A 15,945-nucleotide genomic window follows, 5' to 3' on the forward strand; every position below is an offset into this window, starting at 1 on the left:
CTTAAGAAAACTGAACCGCTCAAGCAAGCTTTCAAATTACATATATATAATAAAAGTGTGTCTGCATACAACATAGAATGGGGTTTCCGGATTTGCCTTTAAGCAACAATGGTCCCTTGTGGTGCACTCTCTCAGACCCGTGCCAGCGTCGGAGAAAGACCATACTTCGCGTTATGATCACGAACAAAAAGATACACTGCACTCCAAGGAATCATCTTTACTGATTAATTTATTTCAAGTTCTCTTGCATCGACTTGTTTCGACATACTGTCTTGCTCACAGTTAGTGAGTCCTTCTTTACTTTCCACATATATACTCAGGCCCGTTATAGCCATTAGAAGGCATTTTGGGAACTGTAGTTGCTAGCACAATACTAACCAAAACTCCAAACCAATTTGATTAAAACATTTTCTACATAGAAGCAGCGATCAATTTTAGAAGGTGTTAAAGATGTGATTTCCACATCAAAAAATGGCATTTATAAAATCTCTAGTAATGTTGGCATTATAGCATTTGGAAAAAAAAGTAACCCTGTCCCATATCGGATCCCTGATTGTTGTGGTTCCGTTCCCTGGTTTTTTGTTCTAGAGCAGGCTGCCTACTGGGGTTCTAAATTACTTATCATGTTTCCCCACTCAAATCAGCTCAGATATGCGTTAAACTTGGGTCTCAGTGTGTTTGTATTTCTACTTTTTAGTGAGGCCTACCCCATCCGTGAGCCATAATTTCAAATTTATTAATACTGCCCTGACTTGTTTCACACCAGTGTGGGATATGAGTGCTAGGTGTTTCTAGCACATAGTGTTAGCATTATCTAGGCGTTACACTTCCCATTTGTGTGGTGTTAATTGCCTTTCACTTCTACATCACATCAACCATGAGCATAGTGCTCTGTTGGTTTTACCCATACTGTTTCCTCTGTGATGTGTGGATTGATCTACAGTGTGGAATAGCTTGCTTGGTTCCTCTTGTACAATGGAGCACATGGGCCTCAGGTTAGTTAATAAGCTGTTATTTTTGGAAATTGTGCACTGAAACCTACAATTCATTTCGCGCTCAGTGTTCTTTTCTCTTCACCAATACTCTTCAAGCTATGATGTGGAGAATATATTGCCGTCTTATGCCTCTTATTTGTCACAAATAGATGTTACATTAATTGCTGACTTAGTGTCTTCCCTCTTTATTTTGCTTTTTATACTACTCTGTACATGCCTACTCTGTGTAGCCCTTAATCAAGCTTTAATATTAACTAAGTGTCTTGATTCTTTCTGTTCCTCTCTGGTTTGTGTTATATGTGCCAAGTTCTATTCGCCACCCCCTTGTGGATCCTCTATTTCTCTATCAGATTGCATTCCTTGGTGTACATTACAATTGACATCCTTGTTCATGTACATATATGTCACAAATGTGCATGAAGTTCTTCATCCGCATTCAAGCTGAAAGAGATCTTTGTTTTGAGTCTTATAATCAGGTGTGAGTCCAGGCGTCTGAGATTGAGTACTCTATCTCCTTCTCTCTCATCTCTTAACATAGCTGTTCCATAACAACGCAGACTCTTCCAGTCCCCGTCTGGATGCCCTTCTAAGTGTTTTGCCAGGGCATAGTTATGATCTTTATTAACAGTTGAGCTGATTTGTTCCAGAATGTGCTTCTTCAATGAACATATTGTGCTGCTCACGTATTTCAGCCCGCAGGGGCATTCAGTCACATATACTACATAGTTTGTTTCACAAGTGATCCTGTGACGTATGGAAACCTGTTGTCCCCTGTTGTCCTGATATTGTTTCATGTTTTGACCAATTTGGCACGCTTTACACTTTTCACATCCGGTAAATCCTTTCCTGTGTTTCTCCCGCCATATTTGTAGTTTTTTGTTTATAAAGCGAATTCTTACTAGTCTGTCTTTAATTGTTACATTCTGTCTTTCACGTGCATTGTGGTCAATGTCAGTATCCTTACTGAGTAGATTCGAATACTTGTTCAGGATGTTATACATTTGTTGGCTTTCCTTGCTGAATGTAAGAATGACCCTGATTGTTTCATTACTCTTGGCTGTTTTAATTTCCTTCTCCTTGTTCACCAGTGTTTGTGTGCGAATCAACATTTTTACACATTCTATTCCTTGTTTTATGTCTCTGACTGGGTATCCCCTCCTCATAAATCTTCGTTTAGTCATTTTGAATTGCTCCTCCATCTCCCTCTCATCAGAGCATTTCCGTTTGCTCCTAAGGATCTCCCAATAGGATATGCTTCTCTTCAGTGATTTGGGGTGGAAACTTGATCCATAGAAGATACTGTTTATGGCAGTGGGCTTCCTATACAGTGCTGTTTTATGGTGTTCACTTGAATATATACTTTCACGTCCAAGAACTCGATTTGATTACTGCTCACATTACATGTGAATAGTAGTTTCCCTCGTCGTTGTTCAAGATGTTAAAATACATTTCGAATTCTGATTTGGTCCCATTCCAGATCACAAAGAGATAGTCGATGAATCTCAGCCAAAGTTTGACTTTCTATGTGTGGGTTTCATTCTCCTCTCTCCAAGCCACGTTTTTCTCCCTCAAACCCATGGTTAGGTTGGCATGGTTTGAAGAGAAGGAGACTCCCATAGCTGTCCCACATACCTGGGCATACAGCTGTTGGTTGAACAGGAATACATTGTTTTTTATACACGTGTCGATCATGTTGAGTGTTTCAATTCTCTGAGTGTTTCAATTCTTTGATGCTCCGCTGTTTCAGAAAATACTAAATTGCTTTCACTCCTATATCAAGATCTATGGATGTGTATAAAGACACCACATCTATTGTTACTAGCGAGTATCCTTCTTGCCAGCAGGTATTTGCCAGGATTCTGAGGAAGTCCCCCATGTCCTTTATGTATGAACTCAAGGTTGTTACTATGGGGGCAAGGAAGTAGTACACATATGTCGAAATGTTCTCATATAGTGCACCACACTGAAGATTATTGGTATTCCAGGTGGTTTAGAAAGAGTCTTGTGCACCTTCGGCAGGAAATATATATTAGGAATAATGGGGCTGTCATTCATCAGGAAAAGCAGTTCATTATCGCTCAACAGTGTATTCTCATGCCATAGCTTCAGTTTCTTATTCAGCTCTAATGTGAGATCATTTATTGGGTTGCGTTCAAGCTTTTCATAGTTATTAATATCGTTCAGTTGGCAGCATGCCTCCTCTATGTAATCTTTTTTGTTTAAGAACATCATGTTCCCTCCCTTGTCTGCGGGTTTGATTTCCAGTGTATCGTTGTCCATCAATTGTTTCAAGGGCAGCCTTTCAGCCTATGTTAGATTCTCCCTTTTGTCTGTGTGTTTCACGTCAATCAATCAATCAATCAATCATAACACTTGTATAGCGCGCTACTCACCCGGAAGGGTCTCAAGGCGCTTGGGGGAAGGGGGCCGCTACTGCTCGAACAGCCAGGTCTTGAGTTGTCTCCTGAATGCGAGGTGGTCCTGGGTCAGCCGAAGGTGGATGGGGAGGGAGTTCCATGTTTTGGCCGCCAGGTAGGAGAAGGATCTGCCTCCGGCGGTGGTTCTTCGGATGCGTGGTACGGCGGCGAGGGCGAGGCTAGCGGACCGTAGCTGGCGGGTGGGCGTGTGGAAGGTCAGGCGGTCGTTGAGGTACTTTGGGGCCCAGGTTGTGGAGAGACTTGTGTGCGTGGGTGAGGAGCCTGAACGTGATCCTCTTGTTGACGGGGAGCCAGTGCAGGTTCCTCAGGTGGCCGGAGATGTGGCTGCGTCGAGGGATGTCCAGGATGAGTCGGGCGGAGGCGTTCTGGATGCGTTGTAGTCTTTTCTGTAGCTTGGCTGTGGTTCCGGCGTAGAGGGTGTTTCCGTAGTCCAGCCGGCTGGTGACGAGGGCCTGGGTGACCGTCTTCCTGGTTTCGATCGGGATCCATCGGAAGATCTTGCGGAGCATGCGGAGGGTGTGAAAGCATGAAGAGGAGACGGTGTTGACTTGTCTGGTCATCGAGAGGGAGGAGTCCAGGATGAAGCCCAGGTTGCGTGCGTGGTCTGTCGGCTTGGGGGCAGTGCCCAGGGCTGGGGGCCACCAAGAGTCGTCCCAGGCGGAGGGTGATGGTCCAAGGATGAGGACTTCCGTCTTGTCTGAGTTCAGTTTCAAGCGGCTGTTCTTCATCCACTCGGTGACGTTTTTCATCCCTTCGTGGAGGCTGGTTCTGGCGGTGTCGGGGTCTCTGGTTAGGGAGAGGATCAGCTGGGTGTCGTCGGCATAGGAGATGATGTTGAGGTTGTGTTGGCGTGCGATGGCTGCGAGAGGTCTCATGTAGACGTTGAAGAGGGTGGGGCTGAGTGATGATCCTTGCGGGACGCCGCAGATGACTTCGGTGGCCTCGGAACGAAACGGGGGGAGGCGGACTCTCTGTGTTCTTCCAGCGAGGAACGAGATGATCCACTTCAGTGCCTTCTCTTGGATGCCGGTGTTGCTGAGGCGTTGGACTAGGGTGCGGTGGCAGACCGTGTCGAACGCGGCGGAGAGGTCCAGGAGGATGAGTGCCGCTGTTTCCCCGTTGTCGAGAAGGGCTCGAATGTCGTCGGTGGCTGCGATGAGGGCGGTCTTGGTGCTGTGGTTGGCTCTGAAGCCGGACTGCGAGGGGTCGAGGGATCCATTCGTCTCGAGGAAGGCGGCAAGCTGTCTGTTGGCGATCTTCTCGATGACTTTGGCAGGAAAAGGGAGGAGCGAGATGGGGCAGAAGTTTTTGAGGTCGGTGGGGTCCGCTGTTGGTTTCTTCAGTAGGGCGCTGAGCTCGGCATGCTTCCAGCTCTCCGGGAAGGTGGCGGTGTCGAAGGAGGTGTTGATGACGTCTCGGAGTTGGGGTGCGATGGTGGAGTCGGCCTTGTTGAAGACGTGGTGTGGGCAGGGGTCAGTCGGAGATCCGGAGTGGATGGTGTTCATCGTGCAGGCTGTGTCTTCGGTGGTCACTGCGGTCCAGGTGCGGAGGGTGGCGGTGGGGTGCATTGGTTCGACGGTTGGGTGTGAGGAAGGTGCGCCGAAGCTGTTGTGGATGTCGGCAATCTTGCGGTGGAAGAATGAGGCGAGGGAGTCGCAGAGATCTTGTGACGGGGTGATGTCGTTGTCCATTTTGTCCAGGTCTTCGACCACTAGCTCATAGAACGTGTCTATAATGTTTCCTGAGGTTACGGCCAGGCAGAATTTGGATTTTGCCGTGCAGTTTGTTTGTACATAGTTGTCTGAGTCAATCTCCAATTGGTCCAATATTTGTGTTTCCGTTAGGGCTACCTCCTCTAGTTCGTGCATCAAATTAATCATGGTTTTTATGTCTGATGTTTGTTCAATGGTTAGGCCAGTCTCTTGGCTACTTTGTTTTTCTTTGTTTTTGCTCCTTACATTGTTCTTTGCAAAATATTTGACCAGCTTTAGCTTGCGCACAAACATGTATATGTCAGTTTTCGTTTCTGCAAATTCAAAATGTTTCTCACGGCAGCATCTGAGTCCCTTATTTAAGAGTATTGTCTTTTCCTCCTTCATATGATGGTTTTAGAGGTTGATTAACAGGTTCTCCTCTTCCTTCCTTGTTTCTATTATTGTGTCTTCTGTCTGTTGCATAATTGTTAACTTCTTATTTTCCGGTGCCTGGTTGACCTAGGGGATAGCCTTTCCCTCTGCTTTGACATCTGCATCTTCCCTTTCCTCTGCCTCTCTGTGGTCTTTGATCTATATACTTCAATCTCATTTCGCCTAAAAAAGTAGTCTTAGTGGATGTACTTGAGGTTCCTTCCCCTTCGCTAACTTCAGCGTCTGATTCACTCATCGTGTCTTCTTGTGATTTGCTGATGTTTACTACCCCCCATGGGAAATTGTTTTTTCAGTAGGTCAAACCTCTTGGCGAATGTGAGAATCCTCCCATTGCTGTAATCCTGTTCATCCACTTTCTCTGTTTTCTTCCTTCCACTTCTATTAAAAAATATGAAATTATGGCTCACGGATGGGGTAGGGCACACTGAAAACTAGGAACACAAACACACTGGCACTCGATTTTAAAGCATATCTGAGCTGATTTGAGTGAGGAAACATGAATTAGTAAATTAAGACCCCAGTAGGCAGCCTGATCTAGAAGAAAAAACAGCAAAAATCGGGGACCCTAAATGGAACAGGGTTGTCTTTTTTTTTAAATGTTATAAATATCACGATGCTATAATACCAACTTTACTAAATCAGGGACAATATATGGAACAGGTTTCACTTTTTTTCAAATGTTATAAACATCACAATGCTATAATGCCAACATTACTAGAGATGTTATAAATGCCATTTTTGGTGTGGAAACACAACTTTAATACCATCTAAAATTGAACATCGAAAGGGAAATGCTGCTTCTATGTAGAAAGTGTTTTTAATCAAATTGGTTTGAGTTTTGGTAATTATTGTGCTAGCAACTACAGTTCACATAATGTCTCACAATGGCTATAATGAGCCAGAGTATATATGTGGAAAATAAAGAAGGACTTACTAACCTTAAGCAAGACTGTATGTTGAAACGTGTCGGTTTGTGGCGAGAGAACCTGAAATAAAGTAAGCATTAAAGAAGACCATGTCATGAGTGATGTAATATGTGGGGTCACTTGGCTAAGCTAACTATAACTGCTGAATTTCTCTGCTTTTGTACGAGTGAAATGTCACTCTAACTTTAATGTCCCTGTAACCTTTGTTTTTTTCAGTAAATTTCCAAGGTTTTTTAAATTCTATTTCCCAACTTTAACATCCCTGTAACCTTTAGTTTTTTCTATGAATTTCTATGGTTTTTATCAAGTAGTCACGTTTGGAGAGTGTTGGAGAAAGGGTGCGGGACATCCGATCAGCTCTCACAAATCCCTCTGTGTCACACTTACTAGAGGTAACAGGAGGGCTTCTTGGCCACTAAGGGCCTGCAGCTTCAAAGAGGACTTCATCCCCCAACCAGCAGGCTCATTTGGAGAGTGGTGGAGAAAGCGGGCATGGCCTCCGAAGACCTTTCAGCAATCCTGCTGTGTGGGGTTCACTGGAGGTAATAGGAGGACTTATTGGCCCCCACGGACCCTCAGTAGCCAAGGAGACTTCATCCTCCAACCAGGAGTGTGCCAGGAGGCGCATTTGCTGACTGGTTGAGAAAGGCAATTTGCCGGTCCCACATTTGTTTTTTTTTGTTATGGGAGGAGGGAGATTTTGGCCCCAGGGACACCATCCCGACCGGCCTTTGTTTTTCAAATTAAATAAATAAATCATGGGGTGGATGCACATCCGTTGCCAGAGGCTGTAACACCCAATAGTATTTCTTTGTTTTTTACATCTAATAATATTAAAAATTCATATAAATGTATACCCAGGTATTTAAATCAGTACATTTCCTGGGCTGATTTGGGCCCCGGGGACCCCATCCCCAGGGCCAGGCCTTTTGTAATAGGGGAGGTGGGCCACACGGCCCCCCTCCCGGGCCAATTTCTGTCCCAGGGACACCATCCCCCCGGGCCCGGCCTCTTTTTTAAATGTTTTTAAAAATAATATTAATAATGGGAGGAGGGTTGTGCGTCCCCACTCGAGGGACGATTTTGGCTGTGGGGTTCCCATCCCCCGGGGCCCGGCCTTTATTGGACCAGGGCATGCACTGCAAAAGTTAAGGACCATGGGGGGAGCCTGAAGGCCCTTGTGTCCCTGTCAGCTCCCTCCCACTGAGGGAGACAGCTAACATGCAGCTCCCTTTCTGTCTAAGCGATTGTTCTCCGCTTTGAGCAAGCAAGAGCAAAATGCTCTCGCTTGCTCAAAGTGGATCACCATTTGCTATGGCGTGCCAGGAACGGTAAAGGTCCCTCCAAGCCATTTGTAGGCACCCTGGGACATAGTAGGAGCCAGCCTTGGGGCGTTCCCCAGGACCATCTTTTGCTCCACAAGGGGGGCCATTCGGCTTCCCTCCAATCTTAACTTTAGCCCCGGGGAGGTGGTAGTCCCTGTTACCGGGTGTCTGCAACAGACCCACGGCATTATTTTTTGAGCCCCGGGGAGGTTTCATTCCCTGGGGCTGCGGAGGGGGGGGGGACTGCAAGTGCTCCCCGCATTACTATTATTCACTGCCCTGGGGAGGTGGCGATCCCCAGGGCTGAGGGCTTCGCACAGCCTCTCCCCGCATTATTTTAGTTTTAAGCCCTGAGGAGGTGGCAGCCCCCGGGACTGCAGGGGAGTCCATGCACTCACCGCTTTCATTAAACAGAAATCCCAGAAGAGATGGCGGTCCCTGGGGCTGCGGGGGAGGCCTTATGGATCTCCCCCACAAGTATTTAACTTATAGCCCTGGGGAGGTGGCAGTCCCAGGGGCTGTGGGGGACCAAGCGCTCGCCACATACTATTACATATGCACCCGTGCCTTGGCTCACCTGGGGGCTTTTTTAAACACAAGCGCAGGTTATTCAGTCTCTACAGGATTCTGTTTTTTAGTTCAATGATGTATTTTGACACCATCCTCCTTAGACGCAAATTGTTGTAACCAGCCAGTGATTTAACCTTAATTGTGTCTATCGCACAATACCTGAGAAGTTCACACTTACCATCATGCTCGCTGTTAAAATTGCATGCAACAGGGTAATAAATGTCATTCCACCTAATGGCCATCAGATGTTCTAATATTCTTTTCTTGACAGGGTGTTACTGCGAACAAATTGCTTGTCACAAGGACAGACTAACACATACACCACAAAATCTGAATGACATGATATATGTTTAACAATCTGCCTGGGTCTATTTAATTCCTGAATTGTGTAAGTCAAAGTATAGTATCTATTTTATCGGGCTTCATATCTGTCACATTTATGAAACTCAAGGAAACTCAGGGCCACATTACACAATAAGCACATTTTCATTGTTTGTGCTGGGCGCACCCTTAATAAATTGTGCGCCTGGTGTAAACAATGAAGATGCACCCTATTACGATGAACGCGCTTCCCCAAGGCATACGTGGGGGCAGCGCATTCAGGTGAAAAACTGACTGGCTGCTTTACAGCCGCTCTGTGTTTTCACAGTGCAGGCGGCAACCCTCCTGGACTTTAAAGGGGGATTAGAGATCCCCTTGCAGGCGGGTGTAGTCAGTGACTGCACCCGCCTACAAGGGGATGGCTGGAGTGTGCATTGGACCCCCTTTCCCCACCCCAGAGAGCTGCTCTCAGGGGCGCACTGACAGTATGCCAACTTTTAGGTGGCACACTGTCAGTTCACCCACTGACAGCTTCTTTGCCTCTGCGCCCACGTCTGTAATATGGCTTGGGTACAGAGGCAACGGGATTCCCTCATTTGCATGGGGCACACCCCCATGCAAATGATGGAACGCCCCCTGCAGATAGCGCTGGTGCTTTATGTGTGCCAGCGCTATCGGTATTACATAAGAGGCCGCAAAGTGTCTGCGGCCCTTCAGCAATACCAAAGTGCCCCGGGGGCGTGCAAAAAGAGCGCAATCGCCCGTTGTGCCACGGGGCACTTTCTGTAATATGGCCCCTGGTTTACTCTCCACTGTGGTAGTGATAATCATATTCTTCATATATTCTTTATCAGTTTTTCTCTTCTGTATGTTACAGGAGGACACTGTTTGATGAATTTAGCAATCACACTGTCATATCTTAAATATGCCAGTGCAAAAGAGTTACTCATACTCTACTGGTTTTTGGTTATTGTTTTTAAATGGAACAGAAATATAATGCTGATTGGAAAAATCGTCATTATAGGGTTTTAGCCCATGCTCTTATATTCCATAACATTTCTAAACATTAAGAATAGCCATCCAGACCTCAGAGTGTTCCGGAAACATTTCCCCAACAGTAGTTCCACAGCGCTGCAAGGTGGCACCATGCAGCTTCAGCTGTGACTCCTCCCACCGGATATGACTACACAGAGGAGTGTAAAAGGTGTCAAACAACACGCTGACATCAGCTCCTGTTTTTCTACACCTAAATTGACTCTGTCTATAGCTCTCTCTCGGTGCAACCCTATCAAAGTTTCCTCAACTTATGACAGCACCAGGTTATATGTCCTAGCAATGTACTGCTCCTTTTGTGGCAGGTGTTGATGTATGAGCCTTGAGCAGGAGGATGAGGGGCCTCCTAATTTTCCAGCAGTGGGAAGATAATCACAGCAGAGCATCGAGCTATCCAGCTGATCTGCAAAGGCTCCGCCTTACCTATCCTGTCCCTCTCTTTGGACGATCGTCCTTCTGCCAGTACGTTCTCTCCGTCACATGCTTCCATTCTGTAGGCAGTGGTATTTGCCCTGCTGAATCAAGGAGGCCCTGGAGGTTGTGCTGCAGGAAGAAAAGAGCTCAGGATTCTACTCTTACTACTTCGCGGTCTTCAAGTACGCCTGAGACAAAGCTTATAAATCTGCTTGTTCATTCAGCAGGACATATTTAAGAAGCTGGCTCAGACCCAACTACCAGTCCATTGTCTGCATGACCTCCAAGCCTTGTGTATCTTGCTGGTTCTGAATGCCAGATGGTGGATGAGGGTCTTCCAGAAGAGCTTGTGATGGCTGTGATTTAATCACCAAGATAGCCTCTTGGCTCAGGTACAGTTGTTCCAGTCGATACACCTGGACCTGCACTGGTGGATGCACCTCTCCACTGTTGAGGTGAGTCACCCTCAAGGCCCTCTTCAAGCACAGGCTACCGTGAGCACTAATACCTCCTCGCTTGGATGACCGTCTAGGTAATGTATAGTGCAGGGCTTTTGTCTGTGTCTGAGCACTATCTCCACACACATGTGCTGGGGCTGTGGATGGTCTATCTTACATTTAAGGCATTTCTCCTTTCCTTCTCAAGGAGCTCCAGTCAGATTCTCTCAAACAGCACCACAACCATTCTGTACATCAGCTGTCAGCGTGGTGTAGGTTCATGGGCTTGCCTGCGGCAGTGTACGCAGCTACAAGGAATTTACCTGGTAGTGGCCCATCTGTCAGTTTGAGCATGAATGCGCTCAGTCGGTGCTTTCTGGAGGACCATGAGTGAGACCTAGAGACAAAGTGACTAAAGTGATATTCTCCATATTTGATTGACTATCCATGCATCCATGCATCCTTTCACTACGGTCGTGAACAGGAAGTGTCCTCAATTCTGTGGCATATCATGTTTCCCTCTGAATGTTTCAGCTGGCCTCAGAGCCTGTTTGCACCTTTCTTCTAATTCCATCGCTTCGAGTGCTGTGGAGGAGTCACAGCTGATCCTATTTGTCACAGACTGAGCAAGGAGGACATTGTACACTGATCTGCTGCTCTAAAAGCAGGGCTGCACTTAAGGGTTACTTGACTGTCCTACCAGCTGATCAGTCATGATTGTTTAGGTTGCCATTAGAGGCACATTTTCTGAAAGGTGACTTTATCTCTCGCTGTTTATTGTTCTTCTGTGTAAGTTTGACTCTTTTAGTGGCATCTCTTTTTGAGTAAATGTGCAATTGTCCTTTTAGACGTCTTTCTCTGAAGACAATGTTGTTAGTAGCAATAACTTCAGCGGGTAGGGTTGGATAACTTCAAAGCCTCCAAGTTTCTCTACCTTGTGCAATTTTCTTCCAAGGCAAAATGCCCCTCCTCATCTGCCCAGCCTTCTTGCTCACTGTGATTACAGCCCTTCTTATGACCTAGTCTGCTCCCCTTCCATCATCCACCTCCTCATCATACTGAGGCAGAGAAGCTGCTGCATTGGCTGTACTGCAGCCATGCCATCTACTACACCAACCACACGTCACAGGACCCTTCGGTGGGCTTTGCCAGAGCCAACAGAGGCAAGGCTGTCACTAAATGTACCATTTACATTGGCATCAAGATGTGCTATGCCTTGGCCAGGAAACCGCCCTGGAAGGTATTTGTGCAACAGGCTTTCTGGTGGCTGACACCTGGCAGGCGGTCAAGTGGTAATTGCTGCATATTGTTTGATAAACATTACTGCCTCACAACCCAATCACAGTGATGGATACTTTGCCAGGGTAGGACTGCATGACGGCATGGCAACATGACTTTGTTACATAATCAGCACTACTGTTTCCACCTTGTGGAGCATTTCGGGGTTCATTCTTAAGGTGATGAAAATGAATTCATCAGAACACAATACATACTTTCGATAACAATATTTCTGGTGAACACATAATCCTCCTCCAGATTTCTCACTATACTATCTTGTTGAGTCAGTGCCATGTATGATAAGGAATATACCTTGTCATCACGCAGTCTTTTTCCCCGCAGGACATTACACCGCATTGTAATTCCGCATACTCTCACCCCGCAAGTCGTAACAACAACTTGCGGGGGGTGAGGGGGCCGCTGGATGTTGGAATAGTATAATTTACTATTCCAACTCCAGTCTGTGCGGACAGTAGGGAAGGTGTTGGATTTTAAATCTGACACCTTCTCCCCCCCCCCTCCGCAAGTCGTTGTTCCAACTTGCAGAGTAATGGTATGCGGAATTACAACGCGGTCGTCGTAACGACCGTGTTGTAATTACCTGCGGGGAAAAAGTTGTGTGGTAAACGTTGTTTACCATAACAAGATCCCAAGATGTCCAGACATATTATGGGCTGTTATTGCTGCTGTTGTTGATGTTCCTCACGACATGCCTCGCTGGAGCACTGAAAATGTTTCCGAAATATACATCAGCACTCTGGTTGGTGTCATATATGGGCTGGTGTCATCATGTTTGGCAAATAGATTTGCGTCAGGATCTGCATGGCACCATCTGGCTCCAGTGAAGAGCTAGTTCTGAGGAAATGTTTTCCAGATTTATCTGAATCTTGGATGGTGAAGAACCTATAGCAAGATTATGTATCCACCAGAAACATTGTTAATGAAGGTAAGTAAATCTCTATTTTGTAGTCTAAAGGAGTTTATTGCATGGCAACGAAAGTGCACATTACCTTACATTAAGACAACCATATGTAGCCTGTGCTTATGAACTCAACACTATTTCAATCTTTGCATAGAGGTGCATGTTGTGGTAACTGTAATTCAAGTAGGAAAAGGTACCATTAAGAAAACTTTCATTTATTCTGTCAATGATGGAAATGCATCATAAAATAGTCTGTAAATGGGTCAGTATGCACAAGGGATATTTAAAGATTATCCTTGCTAAACTTGTTTTTTTCTGAATTTTCCACATCCTGTTTGGAAAAAAGCCACAAAGTGTTGCAATTCTTTTTGGTCTTCTGTAAGCTATCTAGTTGCCTCACATATCTTTCTTTAATTTTTAGAGTCGAAGAGGATTTTGAGAAACTTTTGAAGATGGGTTCAAAAACCAGTGGTAAAACGAAACCGAAACTGCCAGCTAAGCCAGCCCTGCCGAAGAAACCCACAATTGCTGCTAAAAATGTGCCCAGCTCAGCTCCACCCTCAAAGCAACCAGATCGGAACATAGAAGTGATGGGTCAGATAGACATTCTGAAGTACATTCAGGACAATGAATCTTCAGATAAGGATTCACTGAGTCTTTTTTAAAGGGAGACTAACCCTGCAATCCAAAGAGCCAATCATATTAAAGGCTGCCTTGCATTGAGGTGTGGAGTGGGTTGAATCGCCATTCTAGATTTAATGCAGGGTCCTTAGAAGAGCATTTCCTTCCTGGCTGCTCACTCAGGGCACATTCCTTTCAATGTCTATTTCATCAGCTAGTTTTGGTTTATAGATATTTATGATGCCCCATATTAACTTCAATATTTACAAATGAGTAGCATCCATTTTTCTTTAGTAGTGTCAGATTTCTAGAGGAAATTGAAGTGCTAATATTGTCATACATCTTGCTTAGAAGGTTTGCCGTATAAAATGTCACACTCAGTTATACATGATGTCCTTTTATGGGATTATTTTGTCCTGGGGAGTAATTTGACTATCCATCTATCAGCCATTTTACCTCCCACAATACAGTGCGACCACAGAAATGACTCACAGAGGATGTAAGGTATTGCACTGCCAGTGGCAGTATGAGTTCAAGGAATACAACTACATAGACACAGTATTTTTGAAACAATGCCAGACCTAGACAGTGCAATAAAGACCCCTCCAGCCCAATGTGTTCACACAAGTAGGGTGTTATATTTTTATCACCTTTTTTGTGGTTGCACATATATTTCTTTACTTCACGCTGAATATACCTGTGCCTCAGATCCAGTGGGAAAGGTGTGCCAGAGTGTATAATATAGTCAAACTAAGTGTACTTACTTTGTAGTGGGAACGTCGATTTCCCAGGCTATTGTTTTTTCTTTTATGCAATCTTAGAATCTTATCAATAAATTGCAGATAATTCTAGCTTGTCAGTGCAAAGTTTATTATTTCAATTATGGAATATGGATTGATAGAAATTTGTAGACTGTAGTTGTTCCCATTTGCATTCCTCTAAAAGGCGGGCATTCTACCATTACTCATGTTTCATGACATGAAATACATAAATAACCCATCCACAAAATCACATTCCCAGGCACGCTGGCAGACCCTACTGCCCCAACATCATAAAAAAACTAAATGCATAAATGACCCCCAAAAAAACTGGAAAAGAAGTATTTGTCCCAAACAAGACTGGCCCACATTAGCAAATGTACGAATCAACAATGCCTCAAAGGAGGGAGGAGCCTAGCGCGCAACCAAGATGGCCGCGTAGGCTTGTGGCTCCCGAGGGCCTCCGCAACCTCCCACGTCTATCCTGTCATAATCCTGATCTTTTCGACGGGCTTTTGTCTATGATCTTACGCTACGGTGCCACTCGTTTTCCAAATCGAAATTGGACTCCGGGAACCTGTTTTTTTGGCGACCTGAAGTTTGCGGCCTTCTCCGGCTTTGGTCCCGGACTCGGGTTGGTGAGGTGCCCGGCTGCAAAGTGAACAACAGCGGCATGCCAGGCTGGGCCTGCCCTGGAACTCGTACTTTCACTTTCGGTTTCGAGTTGACCGACCGAAACTGTTGAGGAGACATCAGGAGAGCTGCACCGAGTGCGGAGTGCCAAGCCTGGACATCAGCTAGCGGCCCGGATCCCCGGGCCTTCCTCCGGGTGCTGGAGGGTGCTGACCTTGCTGATCGCCAACGATGACGACAAGAGTGGATGGCGACAAGCTAAAACCCAAATCTACCCGGAGGGGAGCCTATTCTCAGGCCAACAATATGGACCGCTATGCTCAGCCAAAGGGATCCCCTAGTGGATCACGTAAATCGCCTGAGCCGCCCAAGGAGGCCTCGGGCGCATCACCCGAATTGACTCTGCTGGATGTCATGGGGGCCATCGAGGAGATGAAGGTGACCGTGAACCAGCAACTGGATACTCTGGCCAACAAGTTGGACTCGGTGCTGATCGATGTCACCTTGGTCAGAGCAGACCTGTCGAAAACCAACGACCGGGTCGACTCGTTGGCCCAAGCGACGTCGAGCCTAACGGTGGATGTGGCCGCTTTGCAGACGACGGTGCGGAGGTTGCAGCTCGCAAGCGATCTGACCGAGCGTCGCCTCGAGGACTCTGAAGGCAGGGCCAGGCGGAACAACGTCTGCATTATCGGCGTGCCCGAACGATCGGAGGAATCTGCTGTGGACCTCTTTGTGGAGGATCTAGTGGTGACTCATCTAGCACCCAAAGGGCTGAGCAAATTCTTCGCCGTGGAACGGGCCCACAGGGTTCCAGGGGGTGCGCCTAAGGTGGGTGCCCCCCCGCGGCCGATCATTGCCCGACTTTTTAATTTTCGGGATAGAGACGCTATCCTGCAGGCGTCGAGGGTGGCGGGGCCATTACGCTTTGAGAACTCTAATGTTAGCTTTTACCCAGACTTTACGCAAGCGGTTCAAAAGCAACGGATGGGTTTCTCGGCCATCAAACGGCGCTTGAGAGACATGGACTTTAAGTATGTGATGCTCTTCCCGGCTAGGCTGCGAGTCGAGCTAGATGGTCGCTCACACTTCTTCGACCGGCCGGAG

At 46.3% G+C, this 15,945-nt stretch overlaps 1 protein-coding gene across 1 annotated transcript in view; it reads left to right on the top strand.

Moving 5' to 3' along the window:
• HS1BP3 (HCLS1 binding protein 3) overlaps positions 1-14,298 on the top strand; it is a 375,233-nt gene extending 360,935 nt beyond the window's left edge. The window contains exon 7 of the mRNA XM_085610620.1: positions 13,248-14,298. Within this exon, the coding sequence (XP_085466746.1) occupies positions 13,248-13,491 (244 nt within the window). The 3' untranslated portion in view covers positions 13,492-14,298. The remainder of the gene's footprint in view (positions 1-13,247) is intronic.
• Positions 14,299-15,945: the final 1,647 nt, after the last annotated feature.

The sequence above is a fragment of the Triturus cristatus genome, chromosome 6, assembly GCF_964204655.1.
Source record: "Triturus cristatus chromosome 6, aTriCri1.1, whole genome shotgun sequence".
NCBI classification, from domain to species: Eukaryota; Metazoa; Chordata; class Amphibia; order Caudata; family Salamandridae; genus Triturus; species Triturus cristatus.